Here is a 22,241-nt window from a genome sequence, read left to right as displayed (position 1 = left end):
GGTGGTGATGATTATGATGATGGTGGTGGTGGTGGTGATGATGGTGATGGTGGTGATGATGGTGGTGATGATTATGATGATGGTGGTGGTGGTGGTGATGATGGTGATGGTGATGATGGTGATCGTGATGATGGTGATGGTGATGATGGTGGTGATGGTGATGATGGTGATGGTGATGATGATGATGGTGATGATTATGATGATGGTGGTGGTGGTGGTGGTGATGATGGTGATGGTGATGATGGTGATGATTATGATGATGGTGGTGGTGATGGTGATGATGGTGGTGGTGATGATGATGATGATGATGGTGATGATTATGATGATGGTGGTGGTGGTGGTGATGATGATGATGATGGTGGTGGTGATGATGATGATGATGATGGTGATGATGATGATGATGGTGGTGATGGTGATGATGGTGGTGATGATGATGATGATGGTGGTGGTGATGATGATGATGATGGTGATGATGATGATGATGATGGTGGTGATGATGATGATGGTGGTGATGATGATGATGATGGTGGTGATGATGGTGATGAAGATGGTGGTGGTGATGATGGTGATGGTGGTGGTGATGATGATGATGGTGATGGTGGTGGTGGTGATGATGATGGTGGTGGTGATGATGATGATGATGGTGGTGATGATGATGATGGTGATGAAGATGGTGATGGTGGTGGTGATGATGGTGATGATGGTCTGTCAGGTAACTGCATCATTTTTCTTCACCGTCCCACACTCCTTCTGTACATAATTTTTAATTTCTGTTTATACTGTATAATGTACATAATATAAGAGTTTTTATTTTTAGTACTTCTCTGTATCGTACACCACGGGCTACCGCTGTAACGTGTAATTTCCCTGATGTGGGATCAATAAAGTTTTTTATCCTTATCTCCTCGTTGTCAGTGGTTGTCACTCACTTTTTCCCTGAGCTGAACAAAGCGGAGATGTTTAAAGACGGGACGCTGCCGCCCGTGAAGATGATCCAGGGACGCTAACTGTTAGCATTCAGCTAACGGAGGCGGGTCCAGACCTGACCCCTGAAGGTCGCCCCCCCTCCCGATGGCTCGTTTCCTGATCCTACTCCGGATTTCAACGTGTCTGACCGGCGACGGGAGGTTAATAAAAAGGAAACGTTAGCGGAGCGACGGCGGCGAAGCCTCAGGCTGCTTCTCCTGCCTGCGTCTTCATCCGTCTCCTCGCCGTTTCTTCCCTAAAGCCCTCAGGACCTCAGGATTCCAGGAGCGGATTAAAGGAGAGCAAACACGGATCTGATTGCTAATAAAACTGTGTTTACTGTAAAAGGCCCAGATTTAACGACGTTAAGCTGCTCTGATCACCTCTGAAATCCTGCTGCCTTCCAGAATCCCACCGTCCTAATTCCACGTTCACGCCGACCTGGTGTGAGCTGGACTCTGGCGCCCTCTGGTGGGAGGCTGCAGGGACCCCTCACAGCTGTGAGGTGGGACAGGGACCATCTGGGGGGGTTTACAGCCGAGGGCGGCTGGGGGGGGGCACCGTGATCCCAGTGGCTCTTTCAGCACTGGAACCAGTTCAGGGGTTTGTAAGATGTTTAATTACCCATAAATCTGAACGCTAACGATGCTAATGAGCAGCATCCTGACCGGCCGACAGCTGAGGAGCTCTCCCAGGTCCCAGGTACGGCATCAGGCTGCCAACGCTCACCTGTGGAGGCCTCACGGAGCCTGCGGACGGTTGATGGCTGCCTGGTCTGGAGGCTAAATCGAAACATTCAGCCAACTCTCAACTTTAGCAGCAAACATTTGGGCCGTTCCCGCCGAAATTCCAGAGGAACCCGCTCGATTCCCACGGCCTGGCTGGTTCCTCCTGTCCCCCGCTGCGTTCCTCAGACGTTCCTCGGTGTGTCCAGGCCAGGGTTCTCCAGCACGGTATCAGAACATGGAAGCGTGTTTTGGTGCGGCCAGTTAAGGATCCGCGTGTCCATGGCAGCAGAGTGCTGCTCCGAGCGTCTAATTCCCTCCATCCGCTCATGTTCTGAGCTAATTTTGAGTCATTTTAGGGATGTTCTGCAGCTCCTCCTCCAGCTGGTGGTGACAGGAACTGTCTGCTCACCGGACCAGTCAAACCAGGCTTCTCTCCCAGTCCGATCATACATTTGGAAATCTGTTCTCGGACATTTTGATCCCGGATTTTTGAATGTGGACCCTCAGATCTTGTTCTCCATGGGGTTTTTTTCCCCGGAGACTAGCCCAGAAACGGGTCTGGCTTTGGCAGGCTTGGACGGGAACACTAGGACCAGGATCCAGGAGAAGCACCGGTCCGGAGGGGCCGGTTGCAGCACGACATCAGGAATGTCGACGGGGTCAAGGATGGAAGCAGCCTGCGTCCTGCCAGGGAATTTAGACAGAGCCTTAAATTTCCCAGACAAGGGAAGGATTTCCACCAGACTGGAGGTCCGGAGGGTTCAAGGTAACCTCCCTCCCACACGCTCCCGCCGGCCAGATCCAAGTCGGAATTAAACGCTGGCGGACAGTCAAGGGTGACGTCAGTCCTGATTGTTTTAGTCTTCGCTGCTGGTGCCAGCAGGAGACGACGTGGAGCACCGATCCCGACCGATGGGGAACAAACCTGCGCCGATGCCTCAGGGTTGACCTCTGACCCCACCCGGACCTCCTGGAAAAGTCGGAACGCTGATTAAAGGACATCGGCAGAAAAGTTGTCGTTCCTTTAGCGTTTGCGCTGCTGGACGAGAAGAATGCTGCGCTAACGTTGGATGCTAACGGGCAGAAGCTAATCAGTAAACATTAGCCTGATGTAGCCGAACGCAGAGCTGTTTCTGTTTAAAAAAGCGATAATTAGCTTTGCGTTAGCTGGGTTTGACATGTACTCGCACCAGTTAGCTTTAACTGGATCGCTAACGGCTGAGGATCGGAACCGAAGAAGGTGACGCAGCAGTTTTTCTTCCTTTCCGTCAAATGTAAAAATGCTTCGATAGCGCCAGGCCAGAACCGTCACGGCGTCGCCTTTTAGCGAGAAATGACCTTAAACAGACTCGGGTTTCAGCTCATCGTCTCATTTTAGCCGTAAAATATGTGAAGGCAGAACCGCGAGCAGCCAGAGGAATATAAATCACGGCTGGGAGTCAAATAAAGGAAATTCGGCTTTGAGCTGCGCAGACGGAACAGCGAGAACATCAGCTTTACTCTAATCGCCGAACAAAAGTGACTAATGGCCCCAAATGAAAATGATTACGGAGCTTTTGATTAGCTGAGTGGGAAAGTAGGCGCTCGGTTTGAGAACGTGCACGTTGGCAGTAATTAGAGCCTCCCAGGACAATTCCAATGTTTAGAAAATGAACTCTGCGTGGACTCCTGCCCACATCATCGTCAAGGAAACGGTGTAATTGTTGTTTTGAATCATTAAAGCTGACACAAATGTCAGGAAAGGTCTCCAGTTAATGCGGCTACCGCTAACATGCGCGCGCCCAGACGCACGCCAAGATGAACGGAATGCTGGAGAAAGATGGTGGCGACAGAAGAGCTGAGACCGGCCGCCAGGGGGCGCGCGCGCGCCGCCCACCAGTACGTGCTGCTGCTAGCTAACGCGCTCCCTGCTGCTGGCTAACGCGCTCGCGCTCCCAAAGATGGAAATTCAGGTGATTCTTTACTTGTGCTGTACATCCTGTTTCACCTGGTCAATCGTCACCTGGTTGCCGTCAGCAGGAAATGACGCCATTACGTCGCGACTCTGGCGTTTGAAACGACAACTTTGCCGTCGCGGTAGTTTGTTGCCCGTTCTACTAAAGTTTCAGAGCCGCCTCGCGCACATGCACCGTGACGCCCACGGGGAGGGGCGTGGCCAGCGCGCGGTGACGTGTCCGCGCCGCTCCGAACCTTAAACGTGCGCTTTGAGGGAGCGGAGCGGCGCGGAGACGCTGGTGATCCGGCCGAGGATGAGGACGCGCCCGCATCGTGCGCTCGCGTGTCGGCGCGCCTCCTCACTTTGACGCGGTCCACTTTCTCTCCTCACCGGCGGAGACGCGCGGCAAACCCGCAAAACTCCGCCAACTCCCGCCGGAGGGACCGCGGGTCGGAGCCCGCAGACGTTTGTCCGCCTTTGGTGAAGTTTGTCCGGCGCGCAGAGGCGCAGGAGCGGCGCGGCGCTCCCGGGGGCTCCGCAAACTTCCCCGGAACCGAACCAGGCGGAAAAAACAGGTACCGAACAGCTGCACGATCCCGGTGACGCGTCGGGTCGATCGATACCGCTGCAGGTTCCGTGTTTGCGGGTCAAATCTAATCAACAGGTGCGTCAAAACTTGCAGGGTTGATCCTGATCCAGGGTAGATCCTGATCCAGGGTGGATCCTGATCCAGGGTAGATCCTGATCCAGGGTGGATCCTGATCCAGGGTAGATCCGATAGACGATCATTTCTGCTGTCTTCACCTCCTGAAGTGATGAAAGTTTGAGACGAGATGTTGATTCTTTTGTCGTGTCAGTTTCAGAACAACAGGAATAAACCCAGTCGGCACCACAGAAGAAGAAACTGAAGCGTTAAAATTTCATCGTTTTATTCATAAATCTGCTTTTACTGACTGAACCATCCATGCAGAACCACGCCGTCGGTCTGGCGCTTCCTCACGTGGCAGCAGGTGGGCGTGTCGCCGACCCGGTTCTGAACGACCAGAATCTTGGTCTGGGTTGACAGGCGAGGGCGGGACCGCCAGAGGTGCTACACGTGGTGGATGATCGGAAGAATCGCTGACTTTTCGCAGCATTCTTGGTTCGGTAAAGGTCACGGAGCAGCGGTTCTGCAGGGTTCTGAAGCTGATCCAGAACCTCCTCCAACTCTGGGTGAGGATGTTCCCCCCCAGCCTTGAGTCTGCTCCTGGTGCCACAATATTCAGGCTCTTGCTGTAAATACTGGATTCCTTTTCCTGTGAATAACTGAGCTGTGGGGGAGTCGGCGGGGGTGGGGGGGGTCGGTGGGGGTGGGAGAGGATGGGGGGGAAGTACCGGTACCAGAAATACGGAGCCCGGTCCACCTCCCTTCTGCTCTTCCTCTGCTGGGTTTTGCCTTCATGGGATGAGAATTCCACAACCAGCCGGCTCACCAAGCCCCCCTTCCCCCCCCAGAACAGCCTGAAGCTGGGCCGCCCCCCCTCCCCCCAGTACCTGACCAGTACTGACCAGCAGACGGGTCAACAGACACAAATGTCATGCTACATACAAGCTACATGCTAATAGCTTTGATGAGCCCATATTTTTGACAGCGTTGCTGTTTTGTGTGTGTGTGTGTGTGTGTGTGTGTGTGTGTGTGTGTGTGTGTGTGTGTGTGGGGCACATGACCTTGGTGGGTGTTTGACAGACTCAGGTGAGACCTCAGCAGCAGTGGGAGGGGCTAAACACTGCCGACGCCCCCTCCGTCCACCTATATCACGTTGTAATAATCTTCAATCTTTTTTAAAAGAATTTTGCTAAACTAGTGAGCAACTGTGTAATGACAGAAAGCACCACTAGGAGGAGACATTGAGCCAGAACAACCGTCACTCATTTATTTTAATTATTCTCACTAAAGATTGGCCAATCCACATTTTAAAGGTAAACATTTTCACATTATATGTAGTTAATGTATCAAATAATTCAAATTTTGGAGATAAGTGCAGAAATTTCCCAGCTAAATGGCGTCTTGGTCGCGGTTCAGTGCGGCGTTCCAACGCTAGTTGCCCGAGTTGTTGCCCCAGGCTGCACCGGCAGGACTCACTACTGCCCCCCGAGGCAGCTCACGGGATTACACCACGACTGCTGGACCGTTTAATATGCTAATTGGGTTCAAATAAAGTGCCGGTTTGTTTGAGGCAGACGCTGCGAACGGTCGTTTGAGCCTCACTAATCTGATTACTGTATTCAGATAATTGGACTCAACCAGCTGTTTCTGTTTCTGTCCCCTCAGAGGTTTGAAGGCTTCTTCTCATCCCTGAGTCTCTGTTGGCTTCATTCATGAGTCCACAAAGGAACAACCTTATTTTGTCGTCTCTGTTACCAGGTAGAAACCAGCTTTCATTGATCTTCCGGACGAACGCCATCAGATAGTTCCAATGTCCAATTTATCCTGCGTGACGCTGGTCGGACGGAGCGGTTGCTATGGCGATGGGATGGTTTATGATCAACGTGTGGTGCGTTTGTGGGGCGTCCGAAACGATGCCGTCGATGTGCTGAAGCATTTTGGCTGCTGTGCAACTCCCCCCCCCTCACGTTCCGCCCCCCTCCCCACGCCCCCCCCCCCCCCCAGATCCTGGTGGGCTTTGTGGGCTGGAGAATGGTGGAATAGAAGCTGGTTAATGGTTTTACTGGGAATCTTTGTGTCTGGGGCTGTGCTGCTGGCCGGGGGCCGTGTTCCTGGGGCTCCTCGTTGTTGACGGGCCTGAGAAGCGCCCCCCCCCCCCCCCCCCACGTCTCGTTTGGGGCGTCATGTTCTCCATGTTTGAGGTGATGAGGTGACCTCTTCATGGACAGAGCACTTCCTGTAAGTGCAGCCGGAACAGAGAGGTTTGTGGAGACGGACGGGTTTTAATCTCCAGAGGTGGCGGACCCGGTCCGAACCGGGCTTTCTTCCCCACGGATCCCATTACTGTCGGATACAAACATTCTTCGGGAGTTTGGATGGAATTTCACCGGGTTTTAATGTGTTTGGAAGTTCGGTGGGAAGGAAAATCCAAAGAATTTCCAAAGAAATACTGAGAATGGAAACAAACTGTCTGTCTGTCTGACTCTGTCTGTCTGTCTCTCTGCCTGTCTGTCTGCCTGCCTGCCTGTCTGACTCTGCCTGCCTGTCTGTCTGTCTGTCTGACTCTGCCTGTCTGTCTGTCTGTCTCTCTGCCTGCCTGCCTGTCTGTCTGTCTCTCTGCCTGTCTGTCTGGTGCTGAAAGAGTCGATCAGCTGTGATGTCATGGTTGGACGCTGCCTTCAGCGTTGACCTTTGACCCTTTGTTAGCTTCCTGGTAGTTTGCCGTGGCCGTCTGCCATGAGCACCAGTGCGTCCAAAGCTCAAACTTCACCAGCTCCTCCTGCAGAACCAGTTCAGCACAGTTGATGGGTAAACTGCTGCTGCACGCGTCCTGTAGGTGAGTCGTGCTTTAAATGTCATTAACGAGCGTCTGGAGCTGCTAAATGTCAGCAATAAGCTTGGATGTCATTATTTCTAATCTGGCGTGTTTGTTCTGTGACTCCACAAAGTTTCTCAGCCTTTTTAGCAGCTCTTCAGCGGCTGTTGCTGCACGTGCACGGTGTGTGTGTGTGTGTGTGTGCGTGCGTGCGTGCGTGCGTGCGTGCGTGCGTGCGTGTGTCACGGAACGGTGACAGATGCCACCAACATCAAACATTAACTCCGGTTCTGTTCTGTAAACGATGTTTGATCTTTGTTGGGGAGTCGGCTGGCCGTGATTTAGAATCAGGCCAATCCAGACTCCTCTAGACCCCCCAGATTCCTCCAGACTCCCCCAGACTCCTCCAGACTCCTCTAGACCCCCCAGACTCCTCCAGACTCCTCTAGACCCCCCAGACTCGTCCAGACTCCTCTAGACCCCCCAGACTCCCCGAGACTCCTCTAGACCCCCCAAAGACCCCCCCGGATTCCTCCAGACCCCCCTCTAGACTCAGCAAATGTGCTGGTGTGGTGTAGTGCTGGTCCTGCTGGCCCTGCTGGTCCTGCTGGTCCTGACGAGTGTGTTTTTACGGGTGAGGGACGATGGCTTTGACCTTTGACCCGTCTGGCGGCGGCTCTTCTGCTGTCTCGCTCCAGCATTAGGCGATGGACCGTGACGAGTGGGCGGGTCCTTCGGGAAGGAAGGTTTCTGATTGGCCGGTGACTGAGCCATTATTATGTGTTGACTCCAACGCTGCTCCGTTAGCTTCTCTGTCTCAGAGGCCTCCTGCGGCTCCCCGGATGCCGATTCTGGTACTGATTAACCAGATAATGGACCTCTGGCACACTCCGGGTCTGTGTGGCCAGACCGGCTGCTGATCCTCCGTTAATATTTCAGCCTTTTGCTCAACTCTAATGTACAGATCAGATTATACGCAGCCTTCGGCCTGGACGCGCTAGCGGCGCGGTTTCCTGGACCTGCAGGGTCAGATCTTTGCCAACGTCCTTATCTCGGTCCAAATGTGCAGCGGTGGATCTGGTTTATCTCCTGTTGATCCTCCAGCGTCCCTGAACGTGCAAAAGGTCGCCGCAGGCAGGTCTGAGTTTTCCTACGTGTTAGCATCCTTCACGTCTGAATGACCCGATCACCACAGGATCACCACAGGATCACCACAGGACCGCCCCCCCCCCCCCCCCCCGGTCAGTGACACTTGTTACTTCTGTTACAGGACTCGTCTCCGTCAGATGATGCGATAGACGGGGGCTCTTCGTCACATCCTTCATCACCGTTGTCATAGAGACCCCCCCCCCCCCCCCCCGGCATGGCCTCTTCCCCCATTCTGGACGTCCACCCGCTGCTTCAGCTCCAGGAGGTGGACTCCAGCAAAGCCCCAGAGGGGCCCGTTTCCCCGGGACTGCTGCCGGCCACCTACAGCCCCCCCCGCCACCATGGACGGTCACGCCGTCTGCATCTCGTCGCCGTTCACCGACTGCAGCCACGAGTACAGCCACGGACCTTTGACCTTTTATAGCCCCTCCCTCCTCAGCTACCCGCGGGCGCCGGGTTCCGAGTGCCCCTCGACGTTCTGGCCGTCCCACCACCACCACCCGACCCTGCCCTCCCTGAGTCTGCACTGCCCCCCGCCTTTCCCCTACAACGAGCCCTGGCTGGAGTCTAAGGGCCATAGCATCGACGCTAACAGGTGGGTTTAGCGGCGCTAACCGTGCATGACCACCACCGAGCGTGCACGCGTTAGTGCACGGCGCCACACTGGCGGCGCAGCAGGTTTTCGAGCTGTAAACGATGAACTGCTGTGGAACGCCGCTTTAGCCTCGGTGACGAGTGACAGCTTTAGCCGGTGTTAGCGCGGCGCCGTCGCTATTAGCTCAGTAATGGGCGCCACAGATTGGGTCCTCATGAGATCCTTGTTTTGTGGCTGAAAAGCTCCGTTTTTTCCCCCTCAGATTAGCATCATCATGTCACGGCGGCTCCACGCCACAGATTCTTACAGCCATTATTGTTTCACTCAACATTGCCGAAGTTTTCCGATGCAATTTTCTGGTCATCTGAAACGCCGCGCTGACAGCGAGAATCCTCCGGAAGAATAATGGCGGGCGACTGATGGGCAAAAATTCCGAAATGTCAAGTTGTCCCTCTTTCACACGTCTCCCGCAGCTCCATCAAGCCCCCGAAGAGATGCGAGGAGGCCGGCGAGGAGCTGAACTCATCCGTGTGCTCCGCCGCGGTCGGAAAAGCCGACATGCACTTTTGTGCCGTGTGCCACGACTACGCCTCCGGCTACCACTACGGCGTGTGGTCCTGCGAGGGCTGCAAGGCCTTCTTCAAGAGGAGCATCCAAGGTACCGGCGCCGCCGCCGCGCGTTCCTCGCCTCAGTCGACCGCGTCACCCGCGTGACGCCTGTTGCTCTCTGCAGGTCACAACAACTACATCTGCCCCGCCACAAACCAGTGCACCATCGACAAGAACCGCCGGAAGAGCTGCCAGGCCTGCCGCCTCCGGAAGTGCTACGAAGTGGGAATGATGAAGTGTGGTGGGTACCGGACAACAACTAGCTGCTAGCTGGTTTTCTCCTGCTATGCTAGCTGTCTTAGCATGTGTCAGTCCAGATAGTTGTGTCATAACTTTCTGTGTGGAGAAGAGAGTGACCAGCCAGGCTAGGTCAGAGGCGCTAAGCTAACCCTCATCATCAGTCCTCTCACCAAAGTGAGCAAAGATGTCAGGAATGTCAAACTAATATTCCGGAGTCTGACGGTCGGCCGGTGTCACACATTTGACAAAGTGTGCAAATGATGTGCTTGAGCGCGGCGACACGGCCGAGGAGAGTCGCTGCTGATGGAGCCGCTAGCTTCCTGTGAGGGTCCCCCCTAATGCAACACATCGAGATTCCGACTCGGGACGGTCCGAACGGAGGCAGCGGCCGTAAACCGGCGAGATTCGGCCTCATTGACGCAGGCGGTGGTTAAATGTGGTGATGTCACTGTTCCCCAGGTGTGCGGCGCGAGCGCTGCGGCTACAGAGGGGCCCGGCAGCGCCGCGGAGGCCTCCAGCCTCGGTACTCGGGGAGATCTCTGGTCCGCGTGGACCCGGGCTCTCGGGCGCAGCGGCATCTCCACCTGGAGCCCCCGCTGGCCCGCCTCCCCCAGCCGCCTCACGAGCAGCACGCGGCCATGAGCCCGGAGGAGTTCATCTCCCGCATCATGGAGGCGGAGCCTCCGGACATCTACCTGATGGAGGACCTGAAGAAGCCCTTCACTGAGGCCAGCATGATGATGTCGCTCACCAACCTGGCAGACAAGGAGCTGGTCTTCATGATCAGCTGGGCCAAGAAGATCCCAGGTAAGGACCCGGGCGGGCCTGAAGGTTCTGGTGGTCGTGCGCTGTTGACTGAAGGTTCTGGGGGTTCTGGGCTCAGTTGTGCAGATGTTAACATGCTTCTGAGTGGGTGTGGCTGTGTGTGAGCGCCTCTTCCTCCTCCTCCTCCTCTTCCTCCCCCTCTTCCTCCTCCTCTTCCTCCTCCTCACTGCCGGTGATCAGCCCAGCGGGTCGCTCCTCAGAGGAGGTGCTAATGCGCCTCTAACGGACCATTTTCTGGAGCTCTTTCTTCTCCCGCTCCGAAGCGAAAATGAGCGCATTGTGGGAGGACGGATGAGGCGCCGGCGGAGAAAATGCTCCTCGGTTATGGCGCCGTTTGGAATCCCCGGAGGAGCTGATGCGGACCTGACTGTGATCAGGTGGCGTGATGGCGCCGGTGGTCCTGAGCTCCGTCTGTCCGTCTGCTCTCAGGGTTCGTGGAGCTGAGTCTGGCCGACCAGATCAACCTGCTCAAGTGCTGCTGGCTGGAGATCCTGATGCTGGGCCTGATATGGAGGTCCGTGGACCACCCGGGCAAACTCATCTTCTCTCCGGACTTCAAACTCAACAGGTGAGCGGTCAGGTGGGGCGGCGGCGTGCGGCGGCGGCGTGATCTTCCCACAGCGCTGAGCGATAAACAGGCCGTTGAGTCGGGCCTTGAAAGAGAAAAGATGTGAGCAGCGTTGGCGGCAGATAAATGTGATCCTCCTGGACCGAGGCCTCGTGTTTCCTGCCAAAAAATAAATAAATCACTAGATGTTCCTCCAGCGTTGACCTTCAACTTTGGCCAGATGAGCCGCTTTGCTCCGCCCCCCCGTGTGCTCGTGGTAAACATGCTGCTCCTGCAGACAGTGGGACAGGAAGTGGATCCGTTTGCCTCCGAAACTTAATCTGTTTGGTTGTGCGGTCGCTTGGGGGGCGGAGCCAGGTCCAGGTCTGACGTCTCCCCAGATTAACCCAAAACTGTTTTCAGAACACTCTGTTACGCTGGATCGCTGGGAGCAGCGTCTCCGTGGAAACCTCAGCAAAAACATCCGGAATGCGACTCCGTCCGCGTAATCTCATCGAGGCCGAGATCAAAGCCATCAAAGAGATTCTGCTCCCGTGTTTTAGCTGATGAAAGTAGACGAATCATCTGAAGTGATCTGTTGTCGCGGTGATTACAGCGGGAAGAGAACACTCACGCTAATGTTCTCACCTGCTGACAGGAAGTGTGTGTGTGTGTGTGTGTGTGTGTGTGTGTGTGTGATCATCTGCAGCTTTTAGCAGTAACACAAATGGCTTTGAGCTTTTGTTTGAAGGTCAAACCTGGTGTCACCAGAAATATGAAGGCGGTCCCAGAACGGGGCCCTGCGGAACACCAGGGCGGGAGAATGACCTGCTGCTTGTCTCCGTCTCTCTCAGGGAGGAGGGTCAGTGTGTGGAGGGCATCATGGAGATCTTCGACATGCTGCTGGCGGCCACGGCTCGGTTCCGGGAGCTGAAGCTCCAGAGGGAGGAGTACGTGTGCCTGAAGGCCATGATCCTGCTCAACTCCAGTGAGTCCGTGCGCTGGTTCCCACCGAGGCGGCGGATGCTTTTTGAACTTAGTCACATAGTCCTCGCCGCCGCACGCCGTTCAGGTTTCATTGAGGTGATCGACCTCCCCCTCACACACACACACACACACACACACACACACACACACACACACACACACACACACACGCGCCTTCCTTCTGCGGACTGAAACGTGAGGGGAAAGTTTCGATTTCCTCTCTTTGATGAGCCGCCTGCTCTCTGCTGCCCCCCTGCTGTGGCCCGTGGAAATGACCATGTGACCATGTGGTTCAGGCTCTCTCACCTGAACTTTTGACCTTCCGAATCTCGTTCGACCACGTTCAAAATCATGTCTCGCTCCAGAGTTAGGACGTCAGGTCCAGTCACGTGACCCCGATCGCGTGACCCCGATCACATGACCCCGATCACGTGACCCCACTCCTCCGTGTCCACAGATCTGTGCTCGACTTCTCCTCAGACGGCCGAGGAGCTGGCGAGCAGAACCAGGCTGCTGCGCCTGCTGGACTCTGTGATCGACGCGCTGGTCTGGGCCATCTCCAAGCTGGGTCTGTCCACGCAGCAGCAGACGCTGCGTCTGGGACACCTCACCATGCTCCTGTCCCACATCCGCCACATCAGGTACCGTCCAGACCGGATCTCTCACGGCCTCGTCCTCGCGCTGGACAGTGGCCTTCATGCCATGGGCGGTGCTTCCTGTCTCCATAGTAACAAAGGCATGGACCACCTGTCCACCATGAAGAGGAAGAACGTGGTCCTGGTCTACAACCTGCTGCTGGAGATGTTGGAGGCCAACATCTCCAGCAGCAGCAGCCAGCCGTCGTCCTCGCCGAGCTCAGAGTCGGTCTCCGACCAGTACCAGTACCCAGAACCTCCGGCTCACCCAGGCCAGGACCAGACCATGGCTGACCACGCCCCCGCGCCTCCCGGCAACGCCCCGAACCCACAGGCTCCGCCCCTCCAGTCCTCGTCGCCGTTCCAGAGTTTGTTGGTCGCTCACATGGATGACGAGTAAGAACAGGAACCGTGAATACGTTTAGGTCCAGTTTGTCCAATTAAATCGTTTTATTTTAAATTAATCTCAGATTACAGAATTAAAGGCCTTAAACGTCTCGTGACCTTTGCTCCTCTGCAGCTACGCCCCCCCACACCCGTGGTCGCTGGACATCGGGGACGAGGGTCCGCCGGCGGGAGCGCCGCACTACGGCGACCCCCCCGGCCCCGTCGTCATGGAAACCAGTTTGACAGGACTGTGAGCGATTTGCATCGTCCAGAGTTGAATGAAAAAAACAAAAACGCTGTTTGGAGGTAACGCTTTGATGTTTTTAAGTGTTTTTGGAAGAAACGTTGATATTTTGGCGTCGTTTCCTGTGAACGTGGTTCTTCTGTCGGCTTTTATAAAACCGTGTTTGTGTTTTTCACGTGGCGGAAGCAGAACGGCGGGAAGGTGCATGTGCTGAGGATCCCTCACCTCTTTCTCTTCTTCTGTGGACTTTTGATGTTTCGGGGTTTTTCTACGTCTTTGTACCGAGTCCGTGGCCTTTTTAACGAAACGACTGTTAACAGAACTGAAGTTACGGTTTGACCATTTCCTGTTTCCTGTTTCTGTAACATGGATCCAGAGATCTTTCGAGACTTAATCCCAGTTTAAACACTCCAGTGATTCCATCATGTTTCATGGAGCTCCAGTTAGCGTCCACGTGTTCGTTAGAAGATAAACATCTTTTACTTTCTAAATTTTTTAAAATGCTAATTTTCTACGAAATTGACGAATCGAACTTGGCGGCGCTCCTCGGCGCCGTGGCGATGGTACCTGTGAGCTCAGTCCTGTGTCGCTTGTTCCGTGGTCTCGTGTCTGTACGTGCATGAACACGCGTGTTGGCGCTTTAACCAGTAAACAACCAGATGTTGACATCAGTTTATTGTCGATCAACACAAGACGACAAACTAACGTCCCATCAACTCACAAAATAAATCAAACTTTACACACTTTTGCTGTTCTGGACTTTCAGCTTCAGATTATTTACAAATGGGATCAATAATATAGAAAACGAGCTAAACCCTCGTTTACATTCATGTGGCGAGTGGGAGGAGCTTAAGGACGTTTCCACACAGGTAAATCCCGTCTTTAATCTCAAAATCAGATGATTTCATCCTGTTTTTGCAGGTTTTCGCTCGACGAGGTCAAAAATCGGTGAGTTACAAAGAAAAAAAAACACAAAAAACGTAAAAATTTAAAGGTTTCAAAGTTGACTGCTAACCAGCTAAAACACGCCTCCGCTAGCTCCGCTAAATCCAGATATTACTGCCGACTGTAGTCGTGCAGCGCTTTTGGCTTCACCGTTACCGTTGCCAAGACAACCATGGTCGTTTCCCTGGTGGCGGTTGTTAATGTTAAACGTAGCTACCGTGTGAGCGCGAGGCTAGCAGCACAACTGGCTAAAAACGGAGACGTTTCGCCCGTTAGCGCTGTGGAGCTTTTTCTGCCCCCTGGGGGTCGAAACCTGTCAAATGTTGTTCCAACGTGCGCAAACGTCCGTAAAACGATACAGAATAACGAGGAATATTCCCGCAGTTCGGTGCTTCTTTGACGTTCCACTTCGGTGGTTTGGGAAAACCTTAAAACAGCACGTAGATAATGATCCGATAAAGTTCGTCACCGATCCAACAACAACCCTTCATTCATAAATTAAATGTGTGGTGACCTTTAGTCCCAGTGCTGGTGTTGCCATGCCGACGGCGCTCACGTGGGCGGGGGTCCGTTCGTGTAGCGCAGCATCGGGTAGAAGGAGCGGGCGAAGTTGTTGGACAGCGCGCAGCTGTAGTCGTCTTCAGACAGCGGAACCAGACACGCCAGAACCAACAGAACCAGGAAGACCAGCTGAAGGGGGAACGCTGCCCGCAGAACCCGGGAGAAGAGGGAGCGCGGCGGGGGGGCGTCTCTGCGCTCCTCCCTGCGGGACAGGAGCCAGCGTCAGTCAGGTTAATGTTCTGACCCGATGGTAACCATGACAACAGTCCTTTGGTTTAGAAAAGAGGCCTGAATTCACCTTCCGGGTGGTGCCGGTCCGACCGCGGCCGCCCGTCGAGCAGCAACTTCCTGATGCTGAAGCGGCGTGGCGCCGTCCTCGTCCTCGTCCTCGGGTCTGGCCGGTTCTGCTCGGCCGACCTCCTGCAACACACAGAACCACCTGTAGAAGCGGAGCCGGGAAGCGAACGTGCCGCGGCGAGCGTTTGGTACCAGTCGGCGCTGCAGGTCGGCGTCGACCTGCCGCAGCAGCAGGTGCAGCCGGTTGGAGACCACGTGGACCTTCTCCTTGGCCTCCACGCCGTCGTCTCCGGCGGCGTCCAGCAGCAGCTGGGAGGAGACGTCCTGCAGCGAGCTCACCTGCCGGCGCCGCCCCTGCAGCTCCTCCTGCAGCGCCTGCCACCAGGGGGCGACACAGACTCAGCAACACGCCCCCAACGTGCAACGCCGCCCGCTGAAACGCGGCCTCACCGTGAGCGCGTCTCGCTGCTCCACCAGGACGGACCGGGGGGTCGCCGGGCCGGCGGCGCCGACGGCGGCGAGTTTGTTCTCGGCCTGGGCGAGCCACAGGACCAGCGAGTGGAGCGTCTCGTGGAACTCCTGGAGAGGAAGAGAGGATGGCGTTGGTTTCCCAGCGGGAATCGGACGCCGCGGCGCCACGATGACCTCTGACCTCTGACCTGACACTGCAGGAGGGCGGCGTGCAGCCTCCTCTCCCAGCTCTCCAGGCTGCAGCAGGCCTGCGTCCAGCTCTGATTGGCCGAGGCCAGAGCGTCCTGCAGCTCGCTCTGCTCGCCGCCGTCGCCCCGCAGGAAGTTGCGACCGCTCAGGTTGACGGAGATCATCAGACATTTGTAGCTGGTGAAGCTTTTCTGCATCTCCTGCGCGAGAAGAATAAAGAGAAGACCGAAGTTTTGCGCCTCGTCATTTTAAACTCCCGTTATTTCAAACTCCCGAGAGTTTGAAATAACGGGAGTTTGAAATAACGGGAGTTTGAAATGACGGGAGTTTAAAGTGACGGGAGTTTGAAATAACGGGAGTTTGAAATGACGGGAGTTTGAAATAACGGGAGTTTAAAGTGACGGGAGTTTGAAATAACGGGAGTTTGAAATAACGGGAGTTTAAAGTGACGGGAGTTTGAAATAACGGGAGTTTAAAGTGACGGGAGTTTAAAGTGACGACAGATTGAAATAACGGGTGTTTGAAATAACGGGAGTTTAAAGTGACGAGAGTTTGAAATAACGGGAGTTTGAAATAACGGGAGTTTAAAGTGACGGGAGTTTAAAGTGACGGGAGTTTGAAATAACGGGAGTTTGAAATAACGGGAGTTTGAAATAAAGAGAGTTTAAAGTAAAGAGAGTTTGAAATAACGGGAGTTTGAAATAACAAGACTTTAAAGTGACGAGAGTTTGAAATAACGGGAGTTTGAAATAACAAGACTTTAAAGTGACGAGAGTTTGAAATAACGGGAGTTTAAAGTAAAGAGTTTGAAATAACGGGAGTTTAAAGTGATGAGAGTTTGAAATAAAGAGAGTTTAAAGTAAAGAGAGTTTGAAATAACTTTAAACTCGTTATTTCAAACTCTCGTCACTTTAAACTCCCGTTATTTCAAACTCTCGTCACTTTAAACTCCCGTTATTTCAAACTCCCGTTACTTTAAACTCTCGTTATTTCAAACTCTCGTTATTTCAAACTCCCGTTATTTCAAACTCCCGTCACTTTAAACTCCCGTTATTTCAAACTCCCGTTACTTCAAACTCCCGTTATTTCAAACTCTCTTTACTTTAAACTCTCTTTATTTCAAACTCTCTAAAGTGACGGGAGTTTGAAATAACGGGAGTTTAAAGTGACGACAGATTGAAATAACGGGTGTTTGAAATAACGGGAGTTTAAAGTGACGAGAGTTTGAAATAACGGGAGTTTGAAATAACGGGAGTTTAAAGTGACGGGAGTTTAAAGTGACGGGAGTTTGAAATAACGGGAGTTTGAAATAACGGGAGTTTGAAATAAAGAGAGTTTAAAGTAAAGAGAGTTTGAAATAACGGGAGTTTGATATAACGGGAGTTTGAAATAACAAGACTTTAAAGTGACGAGAGTTTGAAATAACGGGAGTTTAAAGTAAAGAGTTTGAAATAACGGGAGTTTAAAGTGATGAGAGTTTGAAATAAAGAGAGTTTAAAGTAAAGAGAGTTTGAAATAACTTTAAACTCCCGTTATTTCAAACTCTCGTCACTTTAAACTCCCGTTATTTCAAACTCTCGTCACTTTAAACTCTCGTTATTTCAAACTCTCGTTATTTCAAACTCCCGTTATTTCAAACTCCCGTCACTTTAAACTCCCGTTATTTCAAACTCCCGTTATTTCAAACTCCCGTTATTTCAAACTCTCTTTACTTTAAACTCTCTTTATTTCAAACTCTCATCACTTTAAACTCCCGTTATTTCAAACTCTCTTTACTTTAAACTCTCTTTATTTCAAACTCCCGTTATTTCAAACTCTCGTCACTTTAAACTCTCGTCACTTTAAACTCCCGTCACTTTAAAGTCTCGTTATTTTAAAATCTTGTTATTTCAAACTCCCGTTATTTCAAACTCTCGTTATTTCAAACTCTCGTTATTTCAAACTCTCGTTATTTCAAACTCTCGTTATTTCAAACTCCCGTTATTTCAAACCTTCAGCTTCCCGACGTTGACTTTGAAGTCTCGGATGCTGGTCGCCGGCGTGAAGCTCTGCAGCCGCTCCAGCTCCGGCAGCACCCTGCCCAGCCAGGAAGTGACATCACACAGGTCAGAGTTCAGCTTCTGCCGCTGCTGGGCGTCCGTCTCACGTTCGACCTTCTGGGCCTGCAGCAGCTCCCAGCGGCCGATCACACCTGAGCAACAATTTGATGGCGACAACTTTAAATTACGTAAAAAAAAAACATGAATTATACTTTTGTTACGTAGTTAAAAATCCTGTCGTCCCATTTTGGGTTGCGGAAATCTACTCCGAGTGAGACCTCCTGTCTTACCCGTGCCGGTCTGCGTGTCGGCGGCGCAGCTCAGGCCGGGATCCTCCGGCTCCTCGTGGTCGTTCAGGATCAGTTTGACTCTCTTGACGTCGTTGACGCTGCCGCTGCACTCTGACATCAGCTTCACCTGGACACACACCTGCACGTAAACACACGTTACTCTTTAAAACCGCAACACTTCAACGGGCTCTTACGTAGCCTTGCTGGTGGATCTCTGGCGGGATTCCTTTCTTCAGCGGGGATCCCGGCTGGTGCCAGACGGGCGGATCGCTGACCGACTCCACTGTGGAGGGAAGGGAAAGTGGGCGGAGTCAGAATCCCAGGTAACGTCAGGGTGACCCGTGCTCAGATGTGCGAGTTAGCGGATCAGCGTTAAAGATCATCTCACACGTTCTCAAACTTCCAACACAAATGAGGACAAAAGTGCAACAACAAGCAACTTTCACTTCAGTCGTTTAGAGTTAGAACGAGTGTGGTGCAGGCTGGGGGGGGGGGGGGGGGGGGTTGCTAGGAGACGGGGCATCGTGCCGCCTACCCGAGGCTGCGATCGCCGCTCTGATCGTAGCTCGACGCAGCGACGCTAAACTCTGAGTGAACTTGGTGTCTGGAAGAGAGAGTCGAGGTGAGCGAACCCGAACTGCTCGACCTTCGGCGTGTTAGCCTGGCCGCTAACGTTAGCCCGGCCGCTAACGTTAGCCTGGCCGCTAACGTTAGCCCGGCCGCTAACGTTAGCCTGGCCGCTCACGTTAGTTCAGCAGCGTCAGTTTAACTTTTACCGAGCTGAAAAGGTTCAGACGTGAACTCATGTCACATGTTCTGCTCAGGCTGACAGAAGCGGATTTACAGGAAATGACATCACTTCCTGAACCTTTGCGGCCGCAGAAGGTCACCGATCCTACCCGACAGCGCGCTGAAGAACGCGGCCTCTTCATCCTCCTCGTGCGACGACCCGCCCACGTCCACCGTGTGGTCCCACTCCAGCGGGATGGAGTCCACGCTGACGGGGGTCTCGCGGCCCGAACGCTCCAGGGGCGGAGCCAGAAGGTGACAGGCGACCTGCTGCCCGGCGGCGGACACCTCCTCCTCCTCCTCCCTCTTCCTCCTCCTCTTCCTCGCCTGCCTCCAGGTCGCCCCGTTATTCACACCAGGCGACTCTTCCAGATCCGACAGTTCCTGCTCCTCCTCCAGAACCTTCCGTCCCAAAAACAGACGGGAAACTCAATAAACAAACATTTGTGCTTTGTAATCAGATTACAAGTATTGATCAGCGATCAATATGTGGGCGGGACTGACCGGGCGCCTGTTGACCAGCCGCTGGTGGAAGCGGGCGACGCGGCCGAACACCTCCTGACAGTACGAGTGCAGCTCCTCCAGCTCGTCCTCGATCAGCGCCGCGTCCAGCGGAGCGCTCTTCTGGATCAGGTTCTCGCCGAACACGATCAGAGCGTCGATCTTGTTGGTGTTGAGGGTGATCTCCTGCTGGAAGCCCTGCAGACAGGAGGCGTGGCCACCGGGGGGCGTCAGGAGACCCGGACAGGAAGTGGTGAACGGCGGGCGCACCGGACTCACGTTGAGCTGCCTCATCTTGTCCTCGATGTCGCTGGCAGAGAAATGCTCCACGTTGGTCAGCTGGAGGTCCATCTCCGTCAGCCACACCAGGATCCCCTCCCGGGTCCCCTCGAAGTCCTCCCTCTGGGAGGTGAAGTGCTGCGGAACCAGCCAGAACCACGCAGGTTTACTGATGATGATGTCACCTGATCAGCGGCGTGGCGCCGACGCTCGCCAGTCTTACCCTGAGGCGGCGGATGATGGAGGCTACTCTCCTCTGCAGGTTGTCCCACCTCCGGTTCCCCTCCTGAACCATCTCCTTCAGCCTGCTGGCCGCGTCCATCCGGTTCTCCCGGGCCAGCCGGCGGTACTGTTTGTTCACCAGCTCCAGCTGCGTCAGGCGCTCATGGACCTGCCGCTGGAACGCCTACCAGAACCACAAAATATTAGACACCAAACAAGAGCGGGTCCACCAGTACAACCGGTCCGTTTCTCATGTCCCAGTCGAACCAGGTTAGCATGTCGGGCACCGGTGCTCCAGCGTGTTTAGCTAACGTCCACCAGGTCACCAGTAAAGGTGCTGAAGTACCAGGAAATCCAGTCGTGTGACTCAAACATCTGGACTGGATGTTCCGGAGGTCAAACAACAGACACACTGACCTCGAACTTCTTCAGCTCCTCTTTGGCGCCGGTGTAGAGGACGTCGGCAGAGTCCGGGTCGGCCGCCGTGAGTTCCGCGCCGCTCAGCCAGTCTTCAAAACGAGAGTAGTCGTCCAGGAACTTGCACCAGAGCCGCCAGGTCTCCTCGATCCTGAGCACATCAAAGAGACCTGAGCGGGCGGTTCCTCGCGCGGGTCCCCTGCCCTCCGGCGGCGCTCACCTCATCCTGCGCTCCAGGGACATGGCGCAGATGTTCCTCCAGCGCCGGTCCAGGCTCCTGCTGGTCTGCTGGATGGAGTCGCTCTCCGAGTCGCTGCCGCAGGCGTCGGCGTCGCGGAGCAGGAGGTCGCACAGCGTCAGCACGGACGCCACGCTCTCCGTGTGCCGCTCGATGTCGCGCTGAAGGTCCTGAGGTGGAGACAAGGACGCGGCTTCAGCGAGTGCCAGGAACCCTCAACCGCCGCTGAAAAGCGTCAGCCGGCGACCGGCGCGCCAACTTATCCTGGCTGCAAATTTGTTGCCTGTTTGTTCAGAGTCGGCCCCTCGGGGTTGCCGTGGTAACCCCTGAAAGCCCAGAGGAGCCTTCCGTCCGTCGCCCTCCTCCTCTCCGCTCCCACTCCTGAAAACTCCCATTTTTTTTGCCCCTCAATCCAATTCCGGCTTCACGTCTTTGCAAATCTGAGACCTCCTCCTCCTCCTCACCTCTAATCTGCTCAGGAACTTTAGCAGCCAAAAGATAAAACCCATAATAGACCCCGATTTCTGCCTCCAGAACCCTGATTCGGAGAGCATTTAGCACAGTACGCCGTGGTACTCTACACAGCCTAATGGTTCCTCCATTGGTTCCTAATGGTTCCTCCCCGCGGCGTCTTGGGTCTAATGCTGCCTGAGCCGGAACCACCGACTGCTAGCGCTCGTTAGCCATCAGTGCGCTCGTTAGCTTCCGTTTTTAGCTTTGTTTCTAACGCATTTGTGTTTCTTTCTTTGAAACTCGGTAGAAGGTGAGACTGAAGCTGGACGCCACCTGCTGCTCCGTCAGCTTCCTCTGGATCTCCTCGGCGTGGCAGACCTCGTACACCACCGGCTCGGCGAGCTCCGCCTCCACGCGGGACAGCCACGTCCGCAGGTTGCTCATGTTCTTGTCCAGCTGTTGCACCGTCACCAGCGTCTCCTTCAGCTTCCTCACCCTGCAGGGACGCAAACGCCACCGTTAATGGGCTTCCACCGAGGTCATGTGACCTCAACTGGTGGTTTCCTAACACACACACACACACACACACACACACACACACACACACACACTCTCACGTTCACCAAAACAACAGGAGCATTATGTCACACTGACACACTGACCTACATCAGACTGGGAGACGCTGTGTCCCAGGACCAGGACCAGGACCAGGACGGAGGTCCATGTGAGGGTTGTTCAGAGAAATAAAGCAAATAAAAACGAGGAAACTAACGAACCAGCTCAGGACGAGGACGTTCCACCACAGGGACGAGTGAATAACCACACCCACATCCCTGGGGGGAGGGGCTTCGGTAATCGTTGTAATTTGATTCCATTTTTAAAGAGGTTATATTTCACCACCACGTTGTGACATCGGCCCTTTTCTGGGTCTCTGACGTCACGTTACGAGCGAAGCTAAAAACAAAGCTAACAAAGAGTCAGAAGCTCCAGGATTCAGGTGCAGCTGCCGAGAAGATGGCGGACACACACTGACCCAGCAGGGGGCCTCGGTGGAAAATCACCCATCTGCCATCTTCTTCTGTTCCAATAAACCTGCCCGAGGTCACCAAATAAAACATCGGGACACAACAGACAGAGGAATAACTGAGAAACGAGCGTGACAAACGAGGCTTCCACATTCAATAAAAGTCTCAATTATGTTCGTAAACCAACACGTTCTAAATCAGGGCTCCCCCTACAGG

At 54.0% G+C, this 22,241-nt stretch overlaps 2 protein-coding genes across 7 annotated transcripts in view; one reads left to right on the top strand and one right to left on the bottom strand.

Annotated features, from left to right (window-relative positions):
- Nucleotides 1-8,098: 8,098 nt before the first annotated feature.
- Nucleotides 8,099-14,052, top strand: LOC101075495 (estrogen receptor beta-like). The gene is given in 11 exon segments (XM_029832524.1): nucleotides 8,099-8,225; nucleotides 8,362-8,568; nucleotides 8,570-8,835; nucleotides 9,309-9,493; nucleotides 9,569-9,685; nucleotides 10,144-10,491; nucleotides 10,939-11,077; nucleotides 11,911-12,044; nucleotides 12,501-12,684; nucleotides 12,772-13,074; nucleotides 13,199-14,052. Coding segments are annotated over 10 exon segments (1,911 nt in total). The 5' UTR covers nucleotides 8,099-8,225; nucleotides 8,362-8,454; the 3' UTR covers nucleotides 13,320-14,052.
- Nucleotides 13,968-22,241, bottom strand: part of syne2b (spectrin repeat containing, nuclear envelope 2b) — a 41,487-nt gene continuing 33,213 nt past the window's right edge. For 4 of the 6 annotated variants that reach the window (XM_029832474.1, XM_029832482.1, XM_029832496.1 and 1 more), the window contains exons 62-76: nucleotides 21,334-21,496; nucleotides 20,530-20,717; nucleotides 20,310-20,460; nucleotides 19,894-20,076; nucleotides 19,671-19,808; nucleotides 19,395-19,589; nucleotides 19,001-19,292; nucleotides 18,637-18,705; nucleotides 18,296-18,384; nucleotides 18,102-18,228; nucleotides 17,764-17,963; nucleotides 15,772-15,972; nucleotides 15,563-15,691; nucleotides 15,114-15,487; nucleotides 13,968-15,017 (exon numbers count right to left, since the gene is read on the bottom strand). In XM_029832474.1, coding sequence (XP_029688334.1) covers nucleotides 14,807-15,017; nucleotides 15,114-15,487; nucleotides 15,563-15,691; nucleotides 15,772-15,972; nucleotides 17,764-17,963; nucleotides 18,102-18,228; nucleotides 18,296-18,384; nucleotides 18,637-18,705; nucleotides 19,001-19,292; nucleotides 19,395-19,589; nucleotides 19,671-19,808; nucleotides 19,894-20,076; nucleotides 20,310-20,460; nucleotides 20,530-20,717; nucleotides 21,334-21,496 — 2,710 coding nt within the window. In that variant the 3' untranslated portion in view covers nucleotides 13,968-14,806. The remainder of the gene's footprint in view (nucleotides 15,018-15,113; nucleotides 15,488-15,562; nucleotides 15,692-15,771; nucleotides 15,973-17,763; nucleotides 17,964-18,101; nucleotides 18,229-18,295; nucleotides 18,385-18,636; nucleotides 18,706-19,000; nucleotides 19,293-19,394; nucleotides 19,590-19,670; nucleotides 19,809-19,893; nucleotides 20,077-20,309; nucleotides 20,461-20,529; nucleotides 20,718-21,333; nucleotides 21,497-22,241) is intronic. The other 2 variants (XM_029832504.1, XM_029832509.1) reach the window with 2 other exon arrangements.

Source organism: Takifugu rubripes, chromosome 2, assembly GCF_901000725.2.
Source record: "Takifugu rubripes chromosome 2, fTakRub1.2, whole genome shotgun sequence".
NCBI lineage: Eukaryota > Metazoa > Chordata > Actinopteri > Tetraodontiformes > Tetraodontidae > Takifugu > Takifugu rubripes.
The sequence above is the reverse complement of the archived record's forward strand: the minus strand, read 5'-3'. Positions and strand labels throughout refer to the sequence as shown.